This window comes from Panthera uncia, chromosome A2, assembly GCF_023721935.1.
Source record: "Panthera uncia isolate 11264 chromosome A2, Puncia_PCG_1.0, whole genome shotgun sequence".
Taxonomy (NCBI): domain Eukaryota; kingdom Metazoa; phylum Chordata; class Mammalia; order Carnivora; family Felidae; genus Panthera; species Panthera uncia.
In genome coordinates this window covers 5,908,142-5,929,294 of record NC_064816.1, presented here as the reverse complement: position 1 = coordinate 5,929,294, position 21,153 = coordinate 5,908,142, and the positions used below count along the sequence as shown (strand labels likewise).

General features: G+C 48.4%; 1 protein-coding gene across 1 annotated transcript in view; it reads right to left on the bottom strand.

Moving 5' to 3' along the window:
• INSR (insulin receptor) overlaps positions 1-21,153 on the bottom strand; it is a gene marked incomplete at its 5' end in the record, with an annotated part of 54,339 nt that overhangs the window by 15,800 nt on the left and 17,386 nt on the right. Inside the window, 4 exons of the mRNA XM_049639399.1 lie at positions 2,538-2,697; positions 8,735-8,874; positions 10,484-10,755; positions 17,308-17,509. Coding sequence (XP_049495356.1) covers positions 2,538-2,697; positions 8,735-8,874; positions 10,484-10,755; positions 17,308-17,509 — 774 coding nt within the window. The remainder of the gene's footprint in view (positions 1-2,537; positions 2,698-8,734; positions 8,875-10,483; positions 10,756-17,307; positions 17,510-21,153) is intronic.

The following is a 21,153-nucleotide window of genomic DNA, read 5'->3' as shown; positions in this document are numbered from 1 at the left end:
GAAAGAAAGAAAGAAAGAAAGAAAGAAAGAAAGAAAGAAAGAAAGAAAGAGGAAGGAAGGAAGGAAGAAAGAAAGAAAGAAGAAAAGAAGAGAGAAAGGAAGAGAAAAGGAAGGAGGAAAGGAGGGAGAAAAGAATCCTTTTTAAGTAATCTACTGTGTTAGTCATGTAATTCTCCAGACTTTTTGCTATCTCTAGTAATGCTGGGCTACCTTTCCTTGAACATGTATCTTTTTTGGACATCCCTGATAATTTCCTCAGGATAAATTTCTAGAACCAGAACTATTGGCTCCGATAGTAAGAGCTTTAACAAAATGTTTGATGCATATTAATAAAGAACATCTATGTGTCTGCTCTCAGACAACACTAAGCACTATAATTAAAAAACAGAGGAGGGTACTTGTTGTGCTGAGCACTGGGTGTTGTTGTTTGGAAATGATGAATCACTGAATTCTACCCCTGAAACCAATATCGCACTGCATGTTAACTAAAATTGAAATTAAAAAATATATATATTCATATTAAAATATATTTACATATTTATATTTATATATTTATAATATGTTTATATTTAAAAATATATATTTATATTTTTAACAACCCAGAAACAAAAAGCCTTACCAATTTGATAAGTTAAAAATTACGTTTTGTTTTAATTTGCTCTTGGGGGGGGGGTGTGGTTTTGAGGTTGGACTTTTTTCCTTATATCTTCTATCTTTTCTATTTCTTTTTAAATTGGCTATTTATGTTCTTTGCGTATTCTTGTGTGTGTGTGTGTATATATTACTCATATACTATATGGATATTCATTTGATAGTAACTCTTTGTCAATGATGTTACCAATGTTTTTCCCACTTTGATATTTTCCTTGGAATTTTATTCACGGCATCCCTGGTTCTTAAGAGAGAGACCCCAAATCCTTGAGCTGACCTGGGTAACAGGAAGTGTCTTTGTTATTGACGAGCCCCTGGGAACATACCTGAGCTTATGCTACGAGATGGGCTGACCCAGGACGGGGGTTGGTCACCAGCAGACCAAGCACGTGATCATAAGGCTGGGACTTCAGCCAGCCTGACCTCCAGAGTACGGAGGGGCCGGGGAAGGACTTCTATCACACAACCAACGATGCGATTGGTACCGCCTGCGTAATGCAACTCTCAGCACCTTAGCTCAGAGGAGCTTCCTGGCTGTGAAGACAGCCACATGCCAGGAGGGTGACGCAACACGTCCTGATTCCAAGGGGAGGAGACACAGCTCAGTGTCCTGGACCCTCCCCTATGTGTCTCTTCATTTGCGTGGTCCTCACCTACAGCCTTTATAAGAAAACCGTCCTTGTAAGATGGCACTTGCCTGAGTTCTGTGAGCTGATCCAGCAGATGATTGAATCTGGGGGGCCATGGGAAGCTCTGAGTTTGTTGCCAGTTGGTCAGGAGCGTGGGGGGCTTGGAGAACCCCCAACTTGCATCTGGCTTTGGAAGGGAGGGCAGTCTTGCTGGGAACCCTGCTCCTAAGCCGGCAAGGTCTGTGTGAACTCTACCAGGCAGCATCAGATTCACCGTGTAGCCCTCCCAGCTGGGGTCAGGACACTTCTCCCTGCCCTGACCCCGGCCAGAGCCTTCCCACTCTCCGAAGTCCACCATGCCTGGGGTGTGAGAATCCAGCCAGCCAAGCAGAAGGCTTGTCTCACTCCTCCCACCCAAGCTCCCGCTCCTCCTGGTCTAGAATCTCCCCTCCTTCCAAGTTATTTGTTTGTTCACTCATTCAAGCGTCTGGGCTCCTGCCACGCGTCTCAGGATAACCTTCCTCTTTTGTTCCCACTTGTACATTCTTCCAGGTCTCGGTCAAGAGGTCACCACCTCCAGGAAGCCTTCCCTGATCAGCTCAGCCTTCCCCACCCTCCCACCTTACTGTGCTCACCCAGGGGCAGCACTTACTGCCTGCGTATCAAGAGCACATCTGAGACCAAGTAGGTGAGTTCCCCCATCCTCCCTTGGAGGACACAGCCCATCTAGAAACAAATACTGAGGGGCGCCTGGGTGGCTCAGTCGGTTAAGCATCCGACTGCAGCTCAGGTCATGATCTCATGGTTCATGGGTTTGAGCCCCGTGACGGGCTCCGTGCTGCCAGCTCAGAACCTGGAAACTGCTTCAGATTCTGTGTCTCCCTCTCTCTCTGCCCCTCCTCTGCTCACACTCTGTCTCTCTCTCTCTCTCAAAAGTAAATAAACATTAGAAACAAATACTGAGACCCTAGTAACAGGAGCTAATGTGTTAATCAGACATGCCCTGTGTCAGCCACTTGGCATTCCTAATGCCACTGAAACCTCCTTTCGTTTCCAGGAGGATCCTCTTATTATCCCACGGTCAGATGAGGAAGTGCAGGCTCAGAGAGGGCAAGCACCCTTCCCAGGTCACACAGTAGCAGCCGACAGACCCAGAGGTCAAGTCCAGGGCCGGCGGGTGTAGCCTCCACGCTTCCCCGACCATCCTCTGAGATGTTTCCCAGAGCAGACCCAGCCAGAGTTGCCGTGCACACTTACAATAGTCTGTCACATAGAAATAAGTGGCTTCTGTCCAGGAGCCGTTGCCCGCCAGGGAGGTGGCCCGAACTCGCACACTGTAATTCCCCGGCGGCAGCCCTCGCAGCCTGCAGCCCCGCTCCAGAGCAAAGTGTCTACGGGAGACACAGAGGTGCAGCTCCTGGAAGACAGGGGAGGAGAGAGGGCAGGTGTGGGGGGTGTCCGTCCCCTGGCAGGAATGTCAGAAATGACACAGAGGAGGGGCGCCTGGGTGGCTCAGTCGGTTAAGGATCTCACGGTTCGTGAGTTCGAGCCCCGCGTCGGGCTCTGCACGGACAGCACAGAGCCTGCTTGGGATTCTGTCTCCCTCTCTCTCTGCCCCTCCCCTGCTCTCTCTCTCTCTCTTTCTCTCAAAATAAATAAAAATGAACTTAAAGAAAAAAAGAGATGACACACAGGGAGTTAAGGGACAATCACTGGGCAACACGCGTGAGCGACATTAGGAACCTCGGAATCTCAGCGCCCTAGTTCTTGGGATAAGGAAGCAGACACAGAAGCTATCGTTACCGATAACCCTTCCTGAGCCACAAGCCAAGCATTTGACCTGGATCGTGTCATTTCCTTCTTACCCCACCAGGGCTTAGCCTCTTGTTACAGACAGGAAACAGAGGCTTCGGGCAGAGGTCGGCGAACTTCGGCTATAAAGGGCCAGACGGTCAATGTGTATGGCCTCAAGCGGCCACTCACTGTGACCCACTCAACTCAGCAGCCAGGGACCCCTCCCAAATCAGTTCGCGTCCGTCCACAGACAGGCGTGGCTGCGTGCCCACGGAGCCTGGTGGACGCTGAACGCTGGACTCCACGTTAAGTGGACACGCGTCATGACGTTACTCTTCTCTCGATGTTCGGAATTGTTTTCCCCGACCATCTTAAGAGGTGAAAGTGATTTTTCGATCTCGGGCTGTACAAACAGGCGTACAAAAACAGTGGGCCGACCCCTGGTTGAAGAGACAAAATGCTGCGGGGAGGGGGGGATCTCGTGGCTGGTAAGTGGCAGGACCAATCCTTCAATCCAGAACCATCCGGCTCCCAAACTCTACAAAACCACCGTGGGACGTTGTCACCAGGCCTCCAGAAAGTCCGAGAGGGCCGGGAAAGAAAACACCTACATCACCTAAATCGAATTTCAGGCTTTGCCCCACACCCCCTGGTCTCAGAACCAAACACATGCGTGGGCTTAATGTCTTAAGGACAAATTTTAAAGCTCCTTCCTTCCCAGGGTACAGCCTTTTGATTTGATTTGATTCATTGTACCATTACTAAAAGAGTTGGGATCTACCCAAATCTCTGAAAACAGAGAGGAGGTAAGTAAAGCATACACACCCCAGTGATAACCACATAAACAGAGATCAACCCCGAGCTTACTGGGAGAGGCACGAGGCTCCCTGGGAAAACGAGACCATGAAACCTGCACGCATCGGGCCAAATATTAAAAACTTTCCAAAACAGCTCCAAGTTAATAGTGCATGCAGAGAGCTGGACTGGAAAATTTTAGCGGGGAGAGAAAGAAATGTAAAAACCCCCGTGCTTATCATGTGACAATAACAGCAAGAAAACAGATCGGGCCGGATCAGGCTGGCGGCAGGGGCGGGGGCTCTGGTCCAAAGGTTCTTCCAAGTAGGATGAGTCACCAAGTAGAAAGGGACAAATAAGCAAATATAGAAACCAAAGGTAGCTGCTATCCGGGACAAAGGGGAAATGCATCCTCCACGACTGGCCACGGACCCCAGGCACTGCAAGGGGTGTGCTGGAAGGAACCAGAAGCTTCAGGCAGCTGTCTCCACAGACACCAGGAAACAAAAACAAAAAGCGAGACAGGACGCAAAAACCTGATAAAGAGCAAAGAAGCCAATGACGTAAAAGTCTGTGCGAACAAGAAGAAAAGCTCAAAACTGAAAGATACTGACGCAAAGGAAGGAGCCAGCCACCATGAAAAATCCATGCTCCTCCCTGGCAGGGGTGGTCCTTGGGGCCAGGGTCTCCCGGGGCGGAGAGGGGACGCGGTAAGAGGGCGAATGACTTGGATTCAAGGCCCAAGGAGACAGAGATTCAAGAATGATGCAGCTGGGGGTGATGTCAGCTATTCAACTAGCAAATACAAAAAAAAGCCCCCAAAAACACAAAAAAGAAAAAAGAAAATGACCTCCCACCAAATGCTGGAGAGAATTTTGCAGGACTGGCAAAATCATACCATAACAGTATAGATGGTGTTAAAAAAAAAAAAAGTTTTACATTATTTTCTCACTTGATTTTTTTAAAACATTTATTTATTTTTGAGAGAGAGAGAGAGAGACAGAGCATGAGCAGGGGAGGGGTAGAGAGATGGGGAGACACAGAATCTGAAGTAGGCTCCAGGCTCCGAGGTGTCAGCACAGAGCCCGACGCGGGGCTCAAATCCACAAACTGTGAGATCACGACCTAAGCCAAAGTCAGACGCTTAACCCACTGAGCCACCCAGGCACCCCTAAAAAGGTTTTTTAAAAGATGGTTGTAATCTCTCAGTCTCTCTTATTTTTCCCTGTCTCTCTGTTCCCATAAAGGGCAAATGGGGCTAATTTGTCTGGGATTGGTGTGGGGCCATGTGGGGCAGAGGCTCTGGTGGGGATTCGCAGTGGGGATTCCTGCCGGTGACCGCTGGGCTCCAGGAACAGGGGAGCCGGTCCAGCCACAAGAAGCTGGGAGAATTTAGGGTTAGGTCCAACGCCAACAGGGTAACCGACTGCCTCAGTTTACCCAGGACCAAGGGCTTCCTAGAATGTAGGTAAACTCCAGGCAAATGGGAAAATAGAGCAGCAAGAAGAAAATCAAGGAGGGACTGCGTTGCAGATATCTTGCTCACTGCACAGAATCCACATTCTCTTCCTCGCTGCCAGCAACATCCCCAACTTCCTTGGGAAGCTGCACCTCCCTCTGGAGTGGCTCTTGTCTCCCACCCTCAACCCCACCCCGGTTCCAGGAATGACCCTAACTGCCTGCAGCTGCCCCAAGCGGAAGAGCCCCATGGGTTCGGGGAAGAACACAAAACTCAGGCCCAAATGAGCCATCCAAGAAAACGCAAATCGCGACCACGGTGAGATACCAGTCACACGCACCAGCATGGCTCTTCGAAAGATAGCCTAGAACAAGTGTTGGCCACCAATGTGGAGAAACTGGAACCCTCACACACTACTGACAGGGACAGAAAATGGTGCAGCCCCTTGGGGAAACAGTGGGCATTTCCTTTAAAAGTTAAATGCAGACACGGGGCGCCTGGGTGGCTCAGGCAGCTGAGCGTCTGACTCCGGCTCAGGTCATGATCTCACGGTTTGTGGGTTCGAGCCCCATGTCGGGCTCTGTGCAGACAGCTCGGAACCTGCAGCCTGCTTCGGATTCTGTGTGTGTGTGTGTCTCTCTCTCTCTCTCTCTCTCTCTGCCCCTTCCCCACTTGTTGTTCTGTCTGTCTGTCTCGCTCTCAAAAATAAACATAAAAAAATGTTAAGTTAAATGCAGAGTTAGCACAGCACCCATCCCTTGATATGCACCCAAGAGAACTGAAATCATACGTCCACAAAAAACTTGCACATCAGTGTTCTGACCAACATTATTCACAAGGGCCATATGGTGGAAACGACCCAAATGTCCATCTACAGATGAGTGAATAATAAAATGTGGTCCATCTATCTGAAACCAGTAACAAAAGGCTATATGTGCTATGATTCATTTATAGGAAGTGCCCAGATCAGGCAAATTCATAGAAACAGGAAGCAGAAAACAGGCTGGAGGGGAGGCAGGGAAGATTGGGGAGGGGGAGGGGAGGAGGGTCTCTTTAGGGTGATGAAAATACTCTGAAATGGGTCATGATGATGGCCGCACAATTCTGTGAACTACTAAAAACCACCGAATTGTAGGGGACCCTGGTGGGCCCAGTCAGCAAAGTGTGAGACTCTTGATTTCGGGGTGTGAGTCTGAGCCCCATGCTGGGTGTAGATGTACAGATTACTTAAAAACCTAAAAAATCCTTTCAAAAACCCGCCACTGAGTTGTAGCTCTTAAACGGATGTATTTTATGGTATGTGACCGGATCACAGTAAAGCTGTTATAAAAAAATTTTTTGAAAAGGAAAAAAAGGAAGAAAAAAAAACAAAAACAAAAACAACCTTCATGCCCATGCCTGACGTTACGGCTCCCAAAACTAAAAATACTGACTGTCTGGCCATTGAATTGGAGAGTGTGATGCTAAGTGAAATAAGTCAGTTAGAAACAGATAGAGATTGTATGTTTTCACTCATATGTGGAACTTGAGACACTTAACAGAAGACCATGGGGGAGGGGGAGGGGAAAAAATAGTTCCAAACTATCCAGACAGAGAGGGAGGCAAACCGTAAGAGACTTTTATTTTTATTTTCATTTTTTTTTCACTTGAACTGATATTTCTTTTCTTTTTCTTTTTTTTTTTTTTTAATAATGTTTACCTATTTTATTATTTTTGAGAGACAGAGACAGAATGCGAGTGGGTTAGGGGCAGAGAGAGAGGGAGACGCAGAATCCGAAACAGGCTCCAGGCTCTGAGCTGTCAGCACAGAGCCCGACGTGGGGCCCGAACTCAGGGACCGTGAGATCATGACCTGAGCCGAAGTCGGACGCCCAACCAACTGAGCCACCCAGGCACCCCGTAAGAGACTTTTAAATATAAAGAACAAACTGAGGGTTGATGGGGGGGAGCGGGGAGAGGGGAATGGGTGGTGGGCATTGAGGAGGGCACTTGTCGGGATGAGCACTGCGTGTTGTACATAAGCGATGAACCACGGGAATCTACTCCCGAAACCAAGAGCACACGGTATGCACCCCGCATGTTAGCCAATTTGACAATAAATTAGATTAAAAAAATGATAATAAATGTTAACATTTCTCCATTAAAAAAAAAAAAAAAAAAAGATGAAGGAAAGAAAATGACCTCTGACCTAAGTGGTTGTCCTCAACTGTAGACGGTTGATTCCAGGGCCCAACAGTCTGGATTTAAGTGCTGCACGTGTGACCCTGACCAACTCCACTGGCTGCTCCGCTGTCCACGCTTCTGGCCGTAAGCGGAGACACTAACGGATCCCACCGGGTCGGGTCACCGTGCAGTTTGAATGGATGATTGCAAAGGACTCAGCGCAATGTCTGGGACAGGGGAAGGGCTCAGTCAAAGCCAGGGAGGTGACGTGATTTCTCTGAAGACACACGGTAAAGGGGAGAACTGTCCCCGGTCAGAGGCAAGCCCCGGCCAGGGCATCTCCCAGCAGGAGCAGCCCGCGAGCCCTTCTGGGGACACAGATCTACCCCCACGGTATTACAGGCGTGGCTTAGAGCAGGGGCTGGCCAATTCCGGCCCACTGTTTCACGGGTCCTGAGAGGCACGGCATTACATGCGTTTGACATGTCTGAAACGGGGATGCGTCTGACAAGCCGCACCAACTTACAATGAGACCCGGCAGCATCTTTTTCTTTTTCAGCAGCCACAAAAATAACGGGGTTGCCTAATCCCGTCTCAGACGTGATAAACTATGATAAATGAGACACGCCTGTGTGTTAAGCGCTTAATATGTGCATCCTTGGCTACTTTTTTGATCTCCTGAGATTCCACATCTTGTGCGGTCACCCGTCACCCTGCCCGGTGTCTGGGTGTAAACAAAAAGTTACTTATTAAGGTTCGACGTGATTTCTCCCCAGTCTCAGGTAACTCTGTCTAAAGCGAAACGGGTCTCCTGTCCCCTTGAAGGACAGAGCTGAAAAAGCAATGTGAGAGACTGAGGAAATAAATGAGTTTGTAGACTGGCATTTCTATCCCACCTCCCTGGAAAGCTATAAATCAAGGCTTTGAGTCCTAATGACAAAGCATCAAATAGGAGAAGCCTTGGGCTAAAATTTAAGAAGAAGAAGAGGGTGGGGCACCTGGGGGGCTGAAACATTGGTTTCAGCTCATGTCGTGATCCCTTGGTGGGTTCGAGCCCCGAGTGCTGGCAGCTTGGAGCCTACTTGGGATTCTCTCTCTCTCTCTCTCTCTCTCTCTCTCTCTCTCCTCCCATTTGTGCTATTTTTGTCGCTCTCAAAATAAATAAATAAACTTAAAAAAAAAAAAGACAAAGGGAGTACCAATGACAGCTCGGAAGCACATGTCCAAGCATCAAGGGTCTTACCTCATCACCATACCGTCGGTAACTCACTTCATACAGCACGATCAATCCATTGGGTTCTTTAGGCTCTTGCCACATCAAGTGAACCACGTTGTTCTCGAAGATTTCATGGGTCACAGGGCCAACAATGTCGTCTGCCTTGGCTGTAAGGAGCAGTGGTTAGAGGCAGGCACCTGACCTCTGGATCAAATCCCACCCCCACCGCCCCCAGCTGAGCAACCTCAAGCCACTCGCATAACTTTCCCATGTTCCATTTGCCATGTGGGAGAAGGGACACTTCAAACTCACTTTGCAGGACCGTCCACATATCTATCTATCCATCTATCCGTCTATCTCATATCCCACTGGTTCTGCTTCTCTGGAGAACCCTGATTAATACAATACATATATGCATTTCTTAATTTTACTTTATTTCCCTTATGGCTGTGTGCATTTGCTAGTTTCCATAGTGGCTACGTATGACTCCTGTAATCAAAAAAAATAGTAACAGCAGGGGCGCCTGGGTGAGTCAGTCAACCACCTAACTTTGGCTCAGGTCATGATCTCAGTTTCGTGAGTTCCAGCCCTGCATCAGGCTCACTGCTGTTAGTGCAGAACCCGCTTCAGATCCTCTGTCCCTCTCCCTCTCTCTCTCTCTCTCTCTCTCTCTCTCTCTCTCTCTGCACTTCCCCCACTCATGCCCTCTCAAAAATGAATAAACATGAAAAAATAATAATAATAAAGGCAAATACCGATGGACCCTCAGGGCATTATGCTAAGTGAAATAAGCCAGGCAGAGAAAGACAAATACTGTATGATCTCACGCATATGCGGAATCTAAAAAAGGAGAACTCACAGAGAACAGAGACCAGAATGGTGGTTACCAGGGGCTGGGGAGTAATGCAAAGATATTAGTCAAAAGGGACAAACTTCCAGCTTAGGAGAGGAATTAAAGTGGTAGAGACGTAACGCATAGCATGGTGACTACAGTTAACAACACTCTAGTACCTACTCTGAAGCTGCTAAGAGAGTAGACCTTAAGTGTCCTCACTACGAAAGAAGAAATGGCAATCACATATCGTGATGCAGACGTCAGCTGCCCCTCTGGTGGTAATCGTCCTGCCATACGTACGAGTATCAAATCAACACACAAGTACGCCTTCAACTTACACAGTGTTGTATGTCAACTGTAGCTCAATAAAGCTGGGCACAAATACAAAGTGACAGGGCTGCCTGGGTGACTCGGTTGGTTAAGCGTCTGACTTGGGCTCAGATCACGATCTCGTGGTTCGTGAGTTCGAGCCCCATGTCGGGCTCTGGGCTGACAGCTCGGAGCCTGGAGCCTGCTTTGGATCCTGTGTCTCCTTCTCTCTCTGCCCCTCCCCTGCTCATGCTCTGTCTCTCTCTCGCTTCAAAAAGAAATAAAACTATAAATAAGTAAATAAAAATAAAAATAAAAATAAAAGGGGCGTCTGGGTGGCTCAGTCGGCCGAGCGCCAGACTTCGGCTCAGGTCATGACCTCGCAGTTCATGGGCTCAAGCCCCGTGTCAGGCTCTGTGCTGACACCTTGGAGCCTGGAACCTGCTTTGGATTCTGTGTCTCCTCTCTGTCTGACCCTCCCCTGCTTGCACTCTTTCTCTCTCTCTCTCTCAAAAAGAAGTAAACACATACAAAAATTTTTAAAATAAGTAAGTAAACTCAGAAACGATGAAGGCAAATCCGCTCCAGCAGGCAGAGGGCTTCAGCCTGGGGCTCTGGGCACCACCACCCACCTTCGGGCATGGTCCTGGCGCTGACGTAGGCGGCCACGCTGCACCTCTCCTCGGGGGCATCTTGGTTGCAAGCCTGCAGCTCGATGCGGTAGCCGGTGAAGTGACGCAGGCCGGAGATGACCAGAGACTCTTTGTTCACCACCTTCTCGAAGGGCTTGTGCTCTTCCGGGCTCGTGGGCACGCTGCTGGAAGTGTTGGGGAAACCAGGCACCGTGGGCACGGCGGCCGTCACGTTCCCAGCGTCGGCGAGGGCCCTGCGCTTCCGCGACGGCCTGTCACGACAGCAGGACACAGGCGGTCACACGATCCCCATGTTTAAAAAGAGAAAACCGTGGATGCTGGAGCATCAAAGGCTCAAAATCAAAGACCGCGGTGCAGCGGAGATGCGAGCAGGCACACAGATCAAATGCAGGTTGCCAGGAATTACAACCCGGAGCGGCTGCCCTCGGGGTGAGGGGGTGGGGAGCAGGGCGCCCCAGGACCACGAGCGGCAGCCCCACACCGACATTCCCCTGCATGTGCTTGATTTCAGGTTTTCACTGTGCCGATGGCTCAGCCACCCAGGCTCAGTGTTAAGAATAAGATGCCCGAAGCATGTGAGAGTCTAGCTTTTCGGGAACCCTGTCACACAGCATGGACCCAACACCTCCAACTACCGGCCAGCATCAGCAGTGTAAACGGGGAAAAATGCATCTTCTAGTTCTTATTTTCCGTTTAGGGCGTCTGCATAATATGAGCGACTAATTTTTCATTCTTGGGTTAAAGAAAAAAAATCTTATCACTCAAGTTGGTAAGGGGAACTCCAAAAAAAAGCCCCCAAAACAAAAATAACGCAGTCGACACACGTTTTCCCCCATTTAAGAGGATATAAGAAATAAACACAATTGCCTAAAAATTTATAAACACACACCAAACAAAAGCATAAAGAAAATTCAAATTATTCACCATCCCACCGTCCGCTGTTTCCTGTGGGCAATTTTTTTTTTTTCTGGAAATATTATGTGCAGGTATAAAGAAGACCGAGCTGGCTTTATGACCCTTTGTTCCCTTCTTGTATCGAACACATTCCTCAAATACTTTCCTTCGAATATAATGCCTTAAGTACTGAGCACAGAATTTATGATTTTTTCTTTTTCAACGTGAAGGTTTTCCCCTCCTTGCTACCCAAGTGCTGCCTGCTCACGGCAGAAAACTTGGAACACTGGAAAATATTCAATTGGATGCGTGAGCCAGAATTTACTAACCGTCCTCCTATGTTACCTAATACAGACCTACCTCATGGTATTACGTTTTTGCATCACTGCGTTTCACAAGATTCAGCTCTTTTACAGATTGACGGGTTGGGGCGTCCCTGTAACAGGCGGGTCTACTGGCACCATTTTTTTGCCAACAGCGCTTCCTCACTTTGGGTCTCTGTGTCACCTTCGGGTGATTCTCATCATGGTATGTTTCAAAGGTTCTCAGTATTCTTCTATTTGTTACAGGGATCGATGATCAGTGCTTACTACTTGGGGAAAGCCCACATGATGGTTTGTGTCTTCTAGCAAGGTTTGTCAATGAAGGTATGTACGTCGTTTTGTCAGACATAATGCCCCTGCACACACCCAACAGACTACAGTGTGGTATAAACATAACATTTACACACATGGAGAAACCAAAAAATTCACGTGACCTGCTTTATTGCGATATCCGTTTACCACAGGGGTCTGGAACCAAACCCGCAATGCCCCCGAGGCATGCCTGCGTAAGTGTCCCAGGTTTTTTTTTTTTCTTTTCTTTTTTTTTTTTTTTTTTGGTTATTGTAAATATTGCTTTGATCGTTGTCTGATTGTCTTATTAGATCCTAAAAGTAGACTCTTAGAAATCACTAGGCTGTATCTGTTCATCCCTATGGCGAAACTGCTCTCCAGGAGCTTTGTATTGACCTGGGGTCTCCCCAGCAGCCCCTCAAAACTGCATCTCAGGACCACCACATCAATGCTGAGGGTTACAGGGTTTCCTGGGGTTTTGTTTCGTTTCAGATTTTGAACCAAGAGACTCCATATATTTTTTTTTCATATTCTGTTTTTATAGTCTAACTATTGCTAGTATACCTACTGGCTTTTTGTTTATTTACATTGTAACTCTCTTTCCCAAGCTCTGCTCTAAGAGCGTCAGAGTTGATATTCTTGGGTTTTCAAGGAACACACTAGAAAAAGAGTCAGCAAACTCTTCCGGCAAATGCTAGAAAGTAAATATTTTGGATTTTGTAGGACACACGGTCCACCTCTCTACTCAACTTTCAATGGCTTCCCAGCTATTGTGGCTTGGAAGCAGCCATAGACAAAATATAAAGATGGGTGTGGCTGCATTCCAATGAAACTTCATTGACAAAAACGGGCAGCCAGCCTGCACACCTAGCTCGTCTACCCCTGCCCTAGGCTATCCGCAAACACAAGTGACCTTATTTCCCACAATCCATTCTTTACTATTCTAATTTCTATTTTGTATTTTATTGCATTGGCTGGATACCCAGGAAAATGTTAATTAGTAACGATGACACAGAGCTTCCTTCTAACTATGACTGGGAGCGCTTCAGTACAATGTTACCTCGGTTGTTGGTTTCATCTAGATAATATTTACCTTGTAGCAGAAGCATTCCACTCCTACTTTTATATGAGGCCTCTTCTTGTTTCCCTCAGTTAGGAATTTTTTTTTTTTAATGTTTATTTATTTTTGAGAGAGACAGAGACAGAATGCAAGTGGGTTAGGGGCAGAGAGAGAGGGAGACACAGAATCAGAAGCAGGCTCCAGGCTCTGAGCTGTCAGCGCAGAGCTCGACGCGGGGCTCGAACCCACGAGCCGTAAGATCATGACCTGAGCCAAAGTCGGACGCTCAACCGACTGAGCCACCCAGGCGCCCCTCAGTTAGGAATTTTTAATTAACACTGTTGAATGAGATTATCATACGATTTTCCTCTTTGGACCTCTTGATGAATTATCCTATCTCCTGATCATAAACCATCGTCACACTTCTGAGTTAAACAAAATTGTCAGCATGCTGTTTCAATCAGGACATACGGATCTAAAGTCTCACGTTAGCTGGTCCTGGGGTTTCTGTTAATGTAGCATCTTCACCTGTGTCTGCTAAGGGGTATCATGTTAGTTTCATAAAACAACCTGGAAAGAGTTCCATAGATTGGTATGCTCTGAGAAGTTTCTATATTACAGCAAATAGTTGCTCTTTCAGAATTTCCAATAACTCACCTGTAAAACTCTCTGGGTCTAGGGCCTTTTTGTGACATAATTTTTTTAAGGTGTTGACCTGTAATTTTTAGTCATTTTCCAAGGTTGTTAGAATATTTAATTTTTTCAACTTCTTCTAGAATCAGATCAAATTAAAACTTCCCTCTTCACCGAAAGCTTCAAATTGAAGAACACAACACTGTCCAGGAAATTCAACATGAAAATCTTCCTTCGACCCTAGTTTTCTGTCTCCTGCCTTACTTCTAATTATTTGTGATTTTCATCCTTAGATTTACAAGTTCAGTGATCTTGATTTCCCCTCCCCTACAATTTGTATTTTCACCTTTTTAAGTTGTTTCTTAACTTCCAAAATCACTGAGGTCTACTAACTTGCATCGACGCCCAGTGTTGGCGATATTCTACGAGTTCAAGATATGTGATACTCTCATTTGCACTCTTGTCCAAATGGACTTTAATGAAAGTCTCTCCACGTCTGCTTCTCCCAAAAGGTATCAAAGTGATTGACTTTCAATCACCAGGAAGAAGTTCTCTGCTCAAATGCTTGAGGTCAATTTTTAGTCTTTACCGTAGTCAGAAAACGTGTGGTCAGAAAACGAACCCTCCTTGGGGGCGCACGTGTTATGATTTTCTGTTGGGCCAAAAGACCAGTGAAATTCTTGGGTGAAAACCAAAGATAGACCCATGTCAGCAAGATTCAGAACACTTCCATCCAGGCACAAACGGGCCAGCTGACCAGGACGCTGGTGCCTCGTGAGTAACTACTGAGAAATGGGTGTCTGAACAATGGGAAACATGGAAGGTTGTCATCAAATGAGCCGAATGTATACACAGTGGTTCCCCTTTACCCACAGTCTGGGCCCTCAGTGTCCACTGCCTACACACCCCACAGGCTCACACTGGTCCCCTGGTCACTGCTCAGGGACAAGTGCGCTCCTGGCGTTGTGAGCCCAGAAACCAGAGATGCCGCTCAACACCCCACCATGCACAGGGCGGGCCCCACAACGGACAGCGATCTGGCCCTAAATGTGAGTACATCTGAGCTTGAGAAACCTGGGTCTGGACCAAAGCCTCAAATTTCTAGGCCTTTCTTTTCTATAGATTATATCCCAAGTGGCCGCTAGAGGTCAGACCAGCGCCACACACACATGCCCGAAAATAAACAAGGGAACCCACTGTGAGACAATGAAATCCCTCCACATGGCCCTGATCTGCCTTTCTAGCCTCCCCTCTGGTCTCCCCCTGCCCCCCAAGAGCCCGTGACTCATCCTGAGGCCCTGCCCTTCCCTGGCATCTCTCTGCCTGTCCTCAGTGGGGTTCTGTGATACGGCACACCTCTGCTCACGCCCGCAATGCTGCACCTGTCACCCCAGATCAAAACGCTCTGTCTACACCGTAGATGTTGAGAAATTAACATTTCGCAGGTGGATGCACGGAGGGGGATGTTTGGCATCTCAGAGGTACCCACAAATTACCCCTTCCCTCCTGTGTGTGTGTGTGTGTGTGTGTGTGTGTGTGTTTTAAGTAAACTCTGTGCCCAATGTGGGGTTTGAACTCCCAACCCGGAGATCAAGAGTCGCATGCTCTACAGACTGAGCCAGCCAGGCGCCCCTTGATTCTGTGTTTTAGTAAGAGTGTGTTAGTGAAGATTTTTTTCCCTGACACTCATGCCCAGATCCCATTTCGGGGTGAAGGCAGCTGACGTATGGACTCATGAAGCCTCTGGTAAGGGCAGAGCAGACTGTCACATGCATCAAGCCACAGAAGCCCCTGGAGTCTCAAAGGCACACAGCATGCTTCCTGCCCTGTCTGGCCGGCTGGCCCTGCACCGAGAAGCTGCCAGTGGCCACGCAGACATTCTGCACGTGAGTCGTACCTACTGTCCTCAGCACCAGGGCTTGAAAAGGATTTTCTGTGAAAACAAAACCAACCACTTTGAGGACAGACAGAACTCCTTCAGAGAGACCTCTTCCTTCCGACACTCTGGGAGCCACACTTCCTCCCAGCAGACCAAGGGCGCCCTGCCCTTCGCCGTGGACCACTCATCCCAACACCCGAATCACATCTTCTCCAGCAGGTGCAGAGAACACAGAAAGGGGGGCGGGGACAGGAATCAGAGAAAGTACCCGCCAGAGACCCGGACGGCCGGGATCCCCCTCGGATGTCAAACTTGATCACATTTAAACATCACAGGTGACTCGGCCGTTTGCTCGAGCCCAGCAGCGTTTTGGTTTTAACCAGTAAAAGAGTAGCTGCCTCAATGCCTGGGCTGTGCCGTGAAGCGCTCTTTTGGACTCAGGGTCACCGAGGAAAAACACAAGAAAGAATTTTTTTTTTTTTTAAATGTCACATCTCGATGGTTCTGGGGACACATCTATTTGTGTGAGGAGCGACGGCAGGCATTTGAAAGGAGCCGTTTTAGAGTCTTCCTTTATCCCAGTGTCAGCGTTCTGGGGTTTCGATCCACTTTGGAAATGGCCCTGTGCCTCAGATATTTCTGGGTAGTCCATCTGCCGAGGTCTGTAAGGGGAGTGAGGCAGGACGTGGCTCACAGCCTACGGTCGCTCACTGGCTGCCGTAACCTGGGGCAGAGGACTCTCCAGCTGAGAAACCCAGGCTTTGGATCCAAAAAAGAGGAAGCGACTGGGGGCCCCTGGGAGGCTCCATCGGTTGAGCGTCCGACTTCCGCTCAGGTCACGATCTCACGGTGTGTGGGTTCAAGCCCCGCGTCGGACTCTGTGCTGACAACTCAGAACCTAGAGCCTGCTTCCGATTCTGTGTGTGTCTCTCTCTCTGTCCCTCCCCCATTTGTGCTCTCTCTCTCTCTCTCTCAAAAATAAACGAAGTGACTGCAAAGAGTCACGAGCCCCTGTGATGCATGCAGCACTGCTGGGGTTGGGGGGTGGAGGCAGGGATACTGTTTGGCATCCCCCAGCACACAGGACGGCCCCACGGCAAAGGAGGGGGCTGGCTCCAAATACCGAGAGTGTCAAGGCTGAGAAGCCTGGGTGACTCACGTGCTCTCAGCGTCCTAGGAAATAGGAACCGTGATTATCTGCACTTGCCGGACAAGTAAGCTTGAGGCCTCGAAAGAAACTCTAAATGTCTGTGCAGACAGCTGACTAGCCTCGAGTCATTTTCGCTGCAAACCCTCTCACATCGGATGGGATGTCAATAAGTCCCTTCATTCACCGAAGGAAACCCAACCTTAAACAGGAGAAGCCTCCAGGTTTTGAAGATGCCGTAGAAATTTCTAGAAGGATGAGACAGCTGCATAGATGAACAAGGAGCATGGGCCCGGGGGGCCCTCCTCAGGGGTGTGCCTCAATAATCTAACGGAGCTCGTTTGAGAAGTCAGATGGCAGCCCACGGGTGGGACGAAGGGTTTGGGCCACGTCGGGGAGCAAATGCTGAGGGTTTTTTTGTTTTTGTTTTTGTTTTAACTTTTCGCCGTTTGGGGTGACTATTCCTGAAAAGGCTTCTCCTGAATCTCCCTCTTTACCTGCCCACCCTCTGGGTGCCCGCTTCATCTTGTTCCCCAGGGAATGACCCCCAACACCAAGCCAATGAAAGGTCCTGACCTGGGCACGAAAACCACATTGTGCAGGTAATCCTCGAACGTCTTCCTGAAAGAGGACTCCTCCAGCTCCTTCAGGATCTGAGAGTCGGTCTTGGGACACGAGCAGCATTCGCCAGCGGACTCCTCGTACTCACTCTGATTGTGCTTCTGGGAGCCCTCGGACTCGAACGGCGGGGACCAGGTCCGGGAAGGCAGCTTCAACCCTAGAGACGGGCAGAGCAGGTGGCCTGAGATCTCTCCCCGCCTGACCCCACAACACACACACAGCCAAGGGGGGTCTTCTCAGAGGGGCTGGGCACACGGGGCAGCCGTGCAGGTCCGTGCGTTCCAGAAACTGTGAGACACCATAATCCCATCAGGCTGGAGACCATAAGGTAACTAGGCATGACCCTGCCTCATGGGACTTACAATCTAGTGCATGTGGATGGAGGGATCCACAATAAACTAATAAATACGTATGTCATGAGTCAGCTGGCAGGGTAAAAGGACAGAGGATGCCTGGGGGTGCTGTTTTTCATGAGGTGGTCTCAGAGAAAGCGACCGCTGAGCAGTTCCAAACTAAGTAAAGGAGTGAGCTATGCACATACCTTGGTGCAAGCAGTTCAGATGGTGCAAAAAGCAAGTGCAAAGGCCCTGTGGTAGGAATTTCCTTGGCATGCCGAAAGACAGCCCCCCCCCCACCTGCTTGCATTGTCTCTCTCTCTCTCTCTCAAAAATAAATAAAAGCATTTTTAAAAAATTTAAAAAAAATAAGCACAGAAAAAGGAATCAGAAAAAAAAAAAAAGAGAGAGAGAGAGAGAGAGAGAGAGAGAGAACACCAACTGCTGGAAGGTAGTGTCCTAAAAACACAAAGTTGCTTTTTTTTTTAATTTTTTTGGAAATTTATTTATTTTTGAGAGAGAGAGGGAGAGAGAGGGAGAGAGAGGGAGAGAGAGAGAGAGAGCGAGCATGAGCAGGCAAGGGGCCAAAAGAGAGGGAGACACAGAATCCGAAGCAGGTTCCAGGCTCTGAGCTGTCAGCACCGCGCCCGACGCAGGGCTCGAACCCACAGACCGCGAGATCACGACTGGGACTGAAGTTGAATCCTTAACCTACTAAGTCACCCAGGCGCCCCCAAAGTTGCTAAGTGCCACACTGGCTGTGTCTTGACCCGAGTCCGGTCCCAGGGGTGCCTGCCATCCATCGGGTGGGCACAGCCACACTTCTGATGCAACCAGGCACATAAAAGCTACTTTCTCCAGGCACAATCCACGAAGGGCCCTGGGATTCACCTATCCTGCAGCCAGCCCTGGTGCCTGCAGCCTCCCAGGAGCTCCTGAGCATTTTTCTTCTCCCCCTGAATGCGTCCTGGAGACAATGGGCTCGAAGTACCTTCCCGTGAATGGTGAGTATCCATTCGGAAGCCCAAGTATTTATACAGCTGTGAAAGCCTACAAGGGACTCTTAAAAATACTTGGGACGTGTATTAATAGACACGGACTGACCTGGCTGGGTTAACCATTAAAGGGACTGGTAATGGCATTATAAATGGAAGAAAAAGGTAGGATTTCCTGAGTGAGGGAGGCTGCTGAGAATTTTCTGGAGAGGAAAGGACCTTTCATGAGGTCAGACACAGCTCCTCACCCCCCGTTACCCTTTCTGGCACCCACGGCAGGGCACTTAGTGCCGCGTGGTTTTTCTCTGACTACGCAGTAAAAGTCTGGGTGACGGGGCACCTAGGGACAGTCCCGTCCACAGAGACGGGAGGCAGATGGTGGGAGCCAGGGCCTGGGGGAGTCAGTGTTTCATGGGGACAGAGTTTGGGGAGATGAGAAAGTTCTAGAGCTGGATGGTCACGATGGTCACCCAACAGTGCGAATGGGCTTTAATGCCACAGACCTGGACACTTAGAAAAGGCTAAGATGGTCCATTTTATGTTATATATACTTTACCATAATTTTTTAAAATGCAGTTGAGGGCGCCTGGGTGGCTCAGTCGGTTAAGCATCTGACTTCGGCTCAGGTCATGATCTTACAGTTCGTGGGTTCTACCCCCGCGCTGGGTAGAGCTCGAGCCTCACTTCAGGCGAGTCCCACTTCTCTCTCTCCGCCCCTTGCTCACTTGCGCCCTCCCCTCCCCCCCCCAAATAAAAATGCAGTTGATAACACTGCAGTGTATAACTAAAATATGCTAGGGGAACAGAACTTAAATGTTCTCAGACACACAGACAAAAAAGATAAAGACAGGAGGTAATGGATGTATTAACTAACTACCTGGAAAAAATCTCTTTACAGCATGTATGTATATCAAAATCATCCCAATGGACACTTTCACTACCTTCTGATTTTGCCTTTAAATATCTTACAACTCAAACATACCTCAATAAAGCCGAGTGGGAGGGAAAAACATAGCTGATACTAATAGGAAACCAGTTCTGGTCGCGGGTAGCAAGCTCACTTATTGTGTGTATTTTTTTAATTGTGGTAAAATACACATAACATAAAACTTACCATCTTAGTCATTTTTAAAAACGTACAGCTCAGGGGCATTAAGCACATTCACACTGTCATGCTCCCACCCCCACCATCCATCGCCAGAACCTTCCGTCTTCCCCAAACTGAAACTCTGTCCCCATGAAACAGGGATTTCCCCGTCCCCTCCCCCACCCCTGGGGCCCACCATCTACTCTCTGTCTCCATGGATGGGACTCCTCTAGGGACCTCCAATGAGTGGAATCATACAAAATCTGCTCCTTAGTAAGTTTATTTTTAATTACATAAACTTTGTGATCATTACAAATTAAGCCATTTTTTTTAATGTTTATTTATTTTTGAGACAGAGAGAGAGAGAAACAGAGCACGAGTGGGGGAGGGGCAGAGAGAGAGGGAGACACAGAATCCGTAGCAGGCTCCGGGCTCCGAGCCGTCAGCACAGAGCCCGACACGGGGCTTGAACCCGTGAACCGTGAGATCACGACCTGGGCCGAAGTCCACGCTTAACTGGCTGAGCCACCCAGGCCCCCCAAGCCGTGTTTAAATAGCCACATTGTAATGACAGATTTAGACTTCCAGAATAAAAGTGGTTACCCTTTAAAAAAAAAAAAGAAAGAAAGAAACAGCAAAGAAAGTATCAGGGGCCACTGCCGTGGTTGTTCAAGCTGGTGGTTTCGGTTACTCGAATGCAGGGCCAAGAGCTCACAGCTAAGCCGAGGAATGTGCTTGCTCTTGAGTTATATAAAGCATCGAAGGAGATAAATCACGTTTGCAACCCTCAGCTCAGGCGGGGAATGAGGTCACAGGCATACATATAGCACATGATCTTAGAGCTGGGACAGCTCCCGGAGATCATCTGGCCTCCTGCCCCTTCTCCCAAAAAGGAGGCAGCCAGAAGCAAGCTCAGTGACTTGCCCAAAGCCCTACAGCTGGAGCGAGAGGTCCAGCCAAGAGCAGCCCGTGGGCTCAGGGCCTCGGCCAGGCCTCACCAGCCATCCCTGAGCCTCTGCCGTCAATCACTGAGGAAATCACTAACTTAAAACAATCTAGAGAAAAATAAATACAGATAAACATAGAAACAAACTGACCAAAAAAAAAAAAACAAAAAACAAAAAAAAAACAAAACAAAAAAAAAAAAAACTAATGGGGGAAAATGACATGTTTCTCCAGTATGATGGGTTTTTTTGCTTTGTTTTGTTTTTAAATCCAATTTTAATTAAAATTCTAAGCTAATTTGGGGCGCCTGGGTGGCTCAGTCAGTTAAGCATCCAACTTCTGCTCAGGTCATGATCTCGTGGTTCATGGGTTCAAGCCCCACATTGGGCTCTGTGCTGACAGCTTAGAGCCTGGATCCTGCTTAGGATTCTGTGTCTCC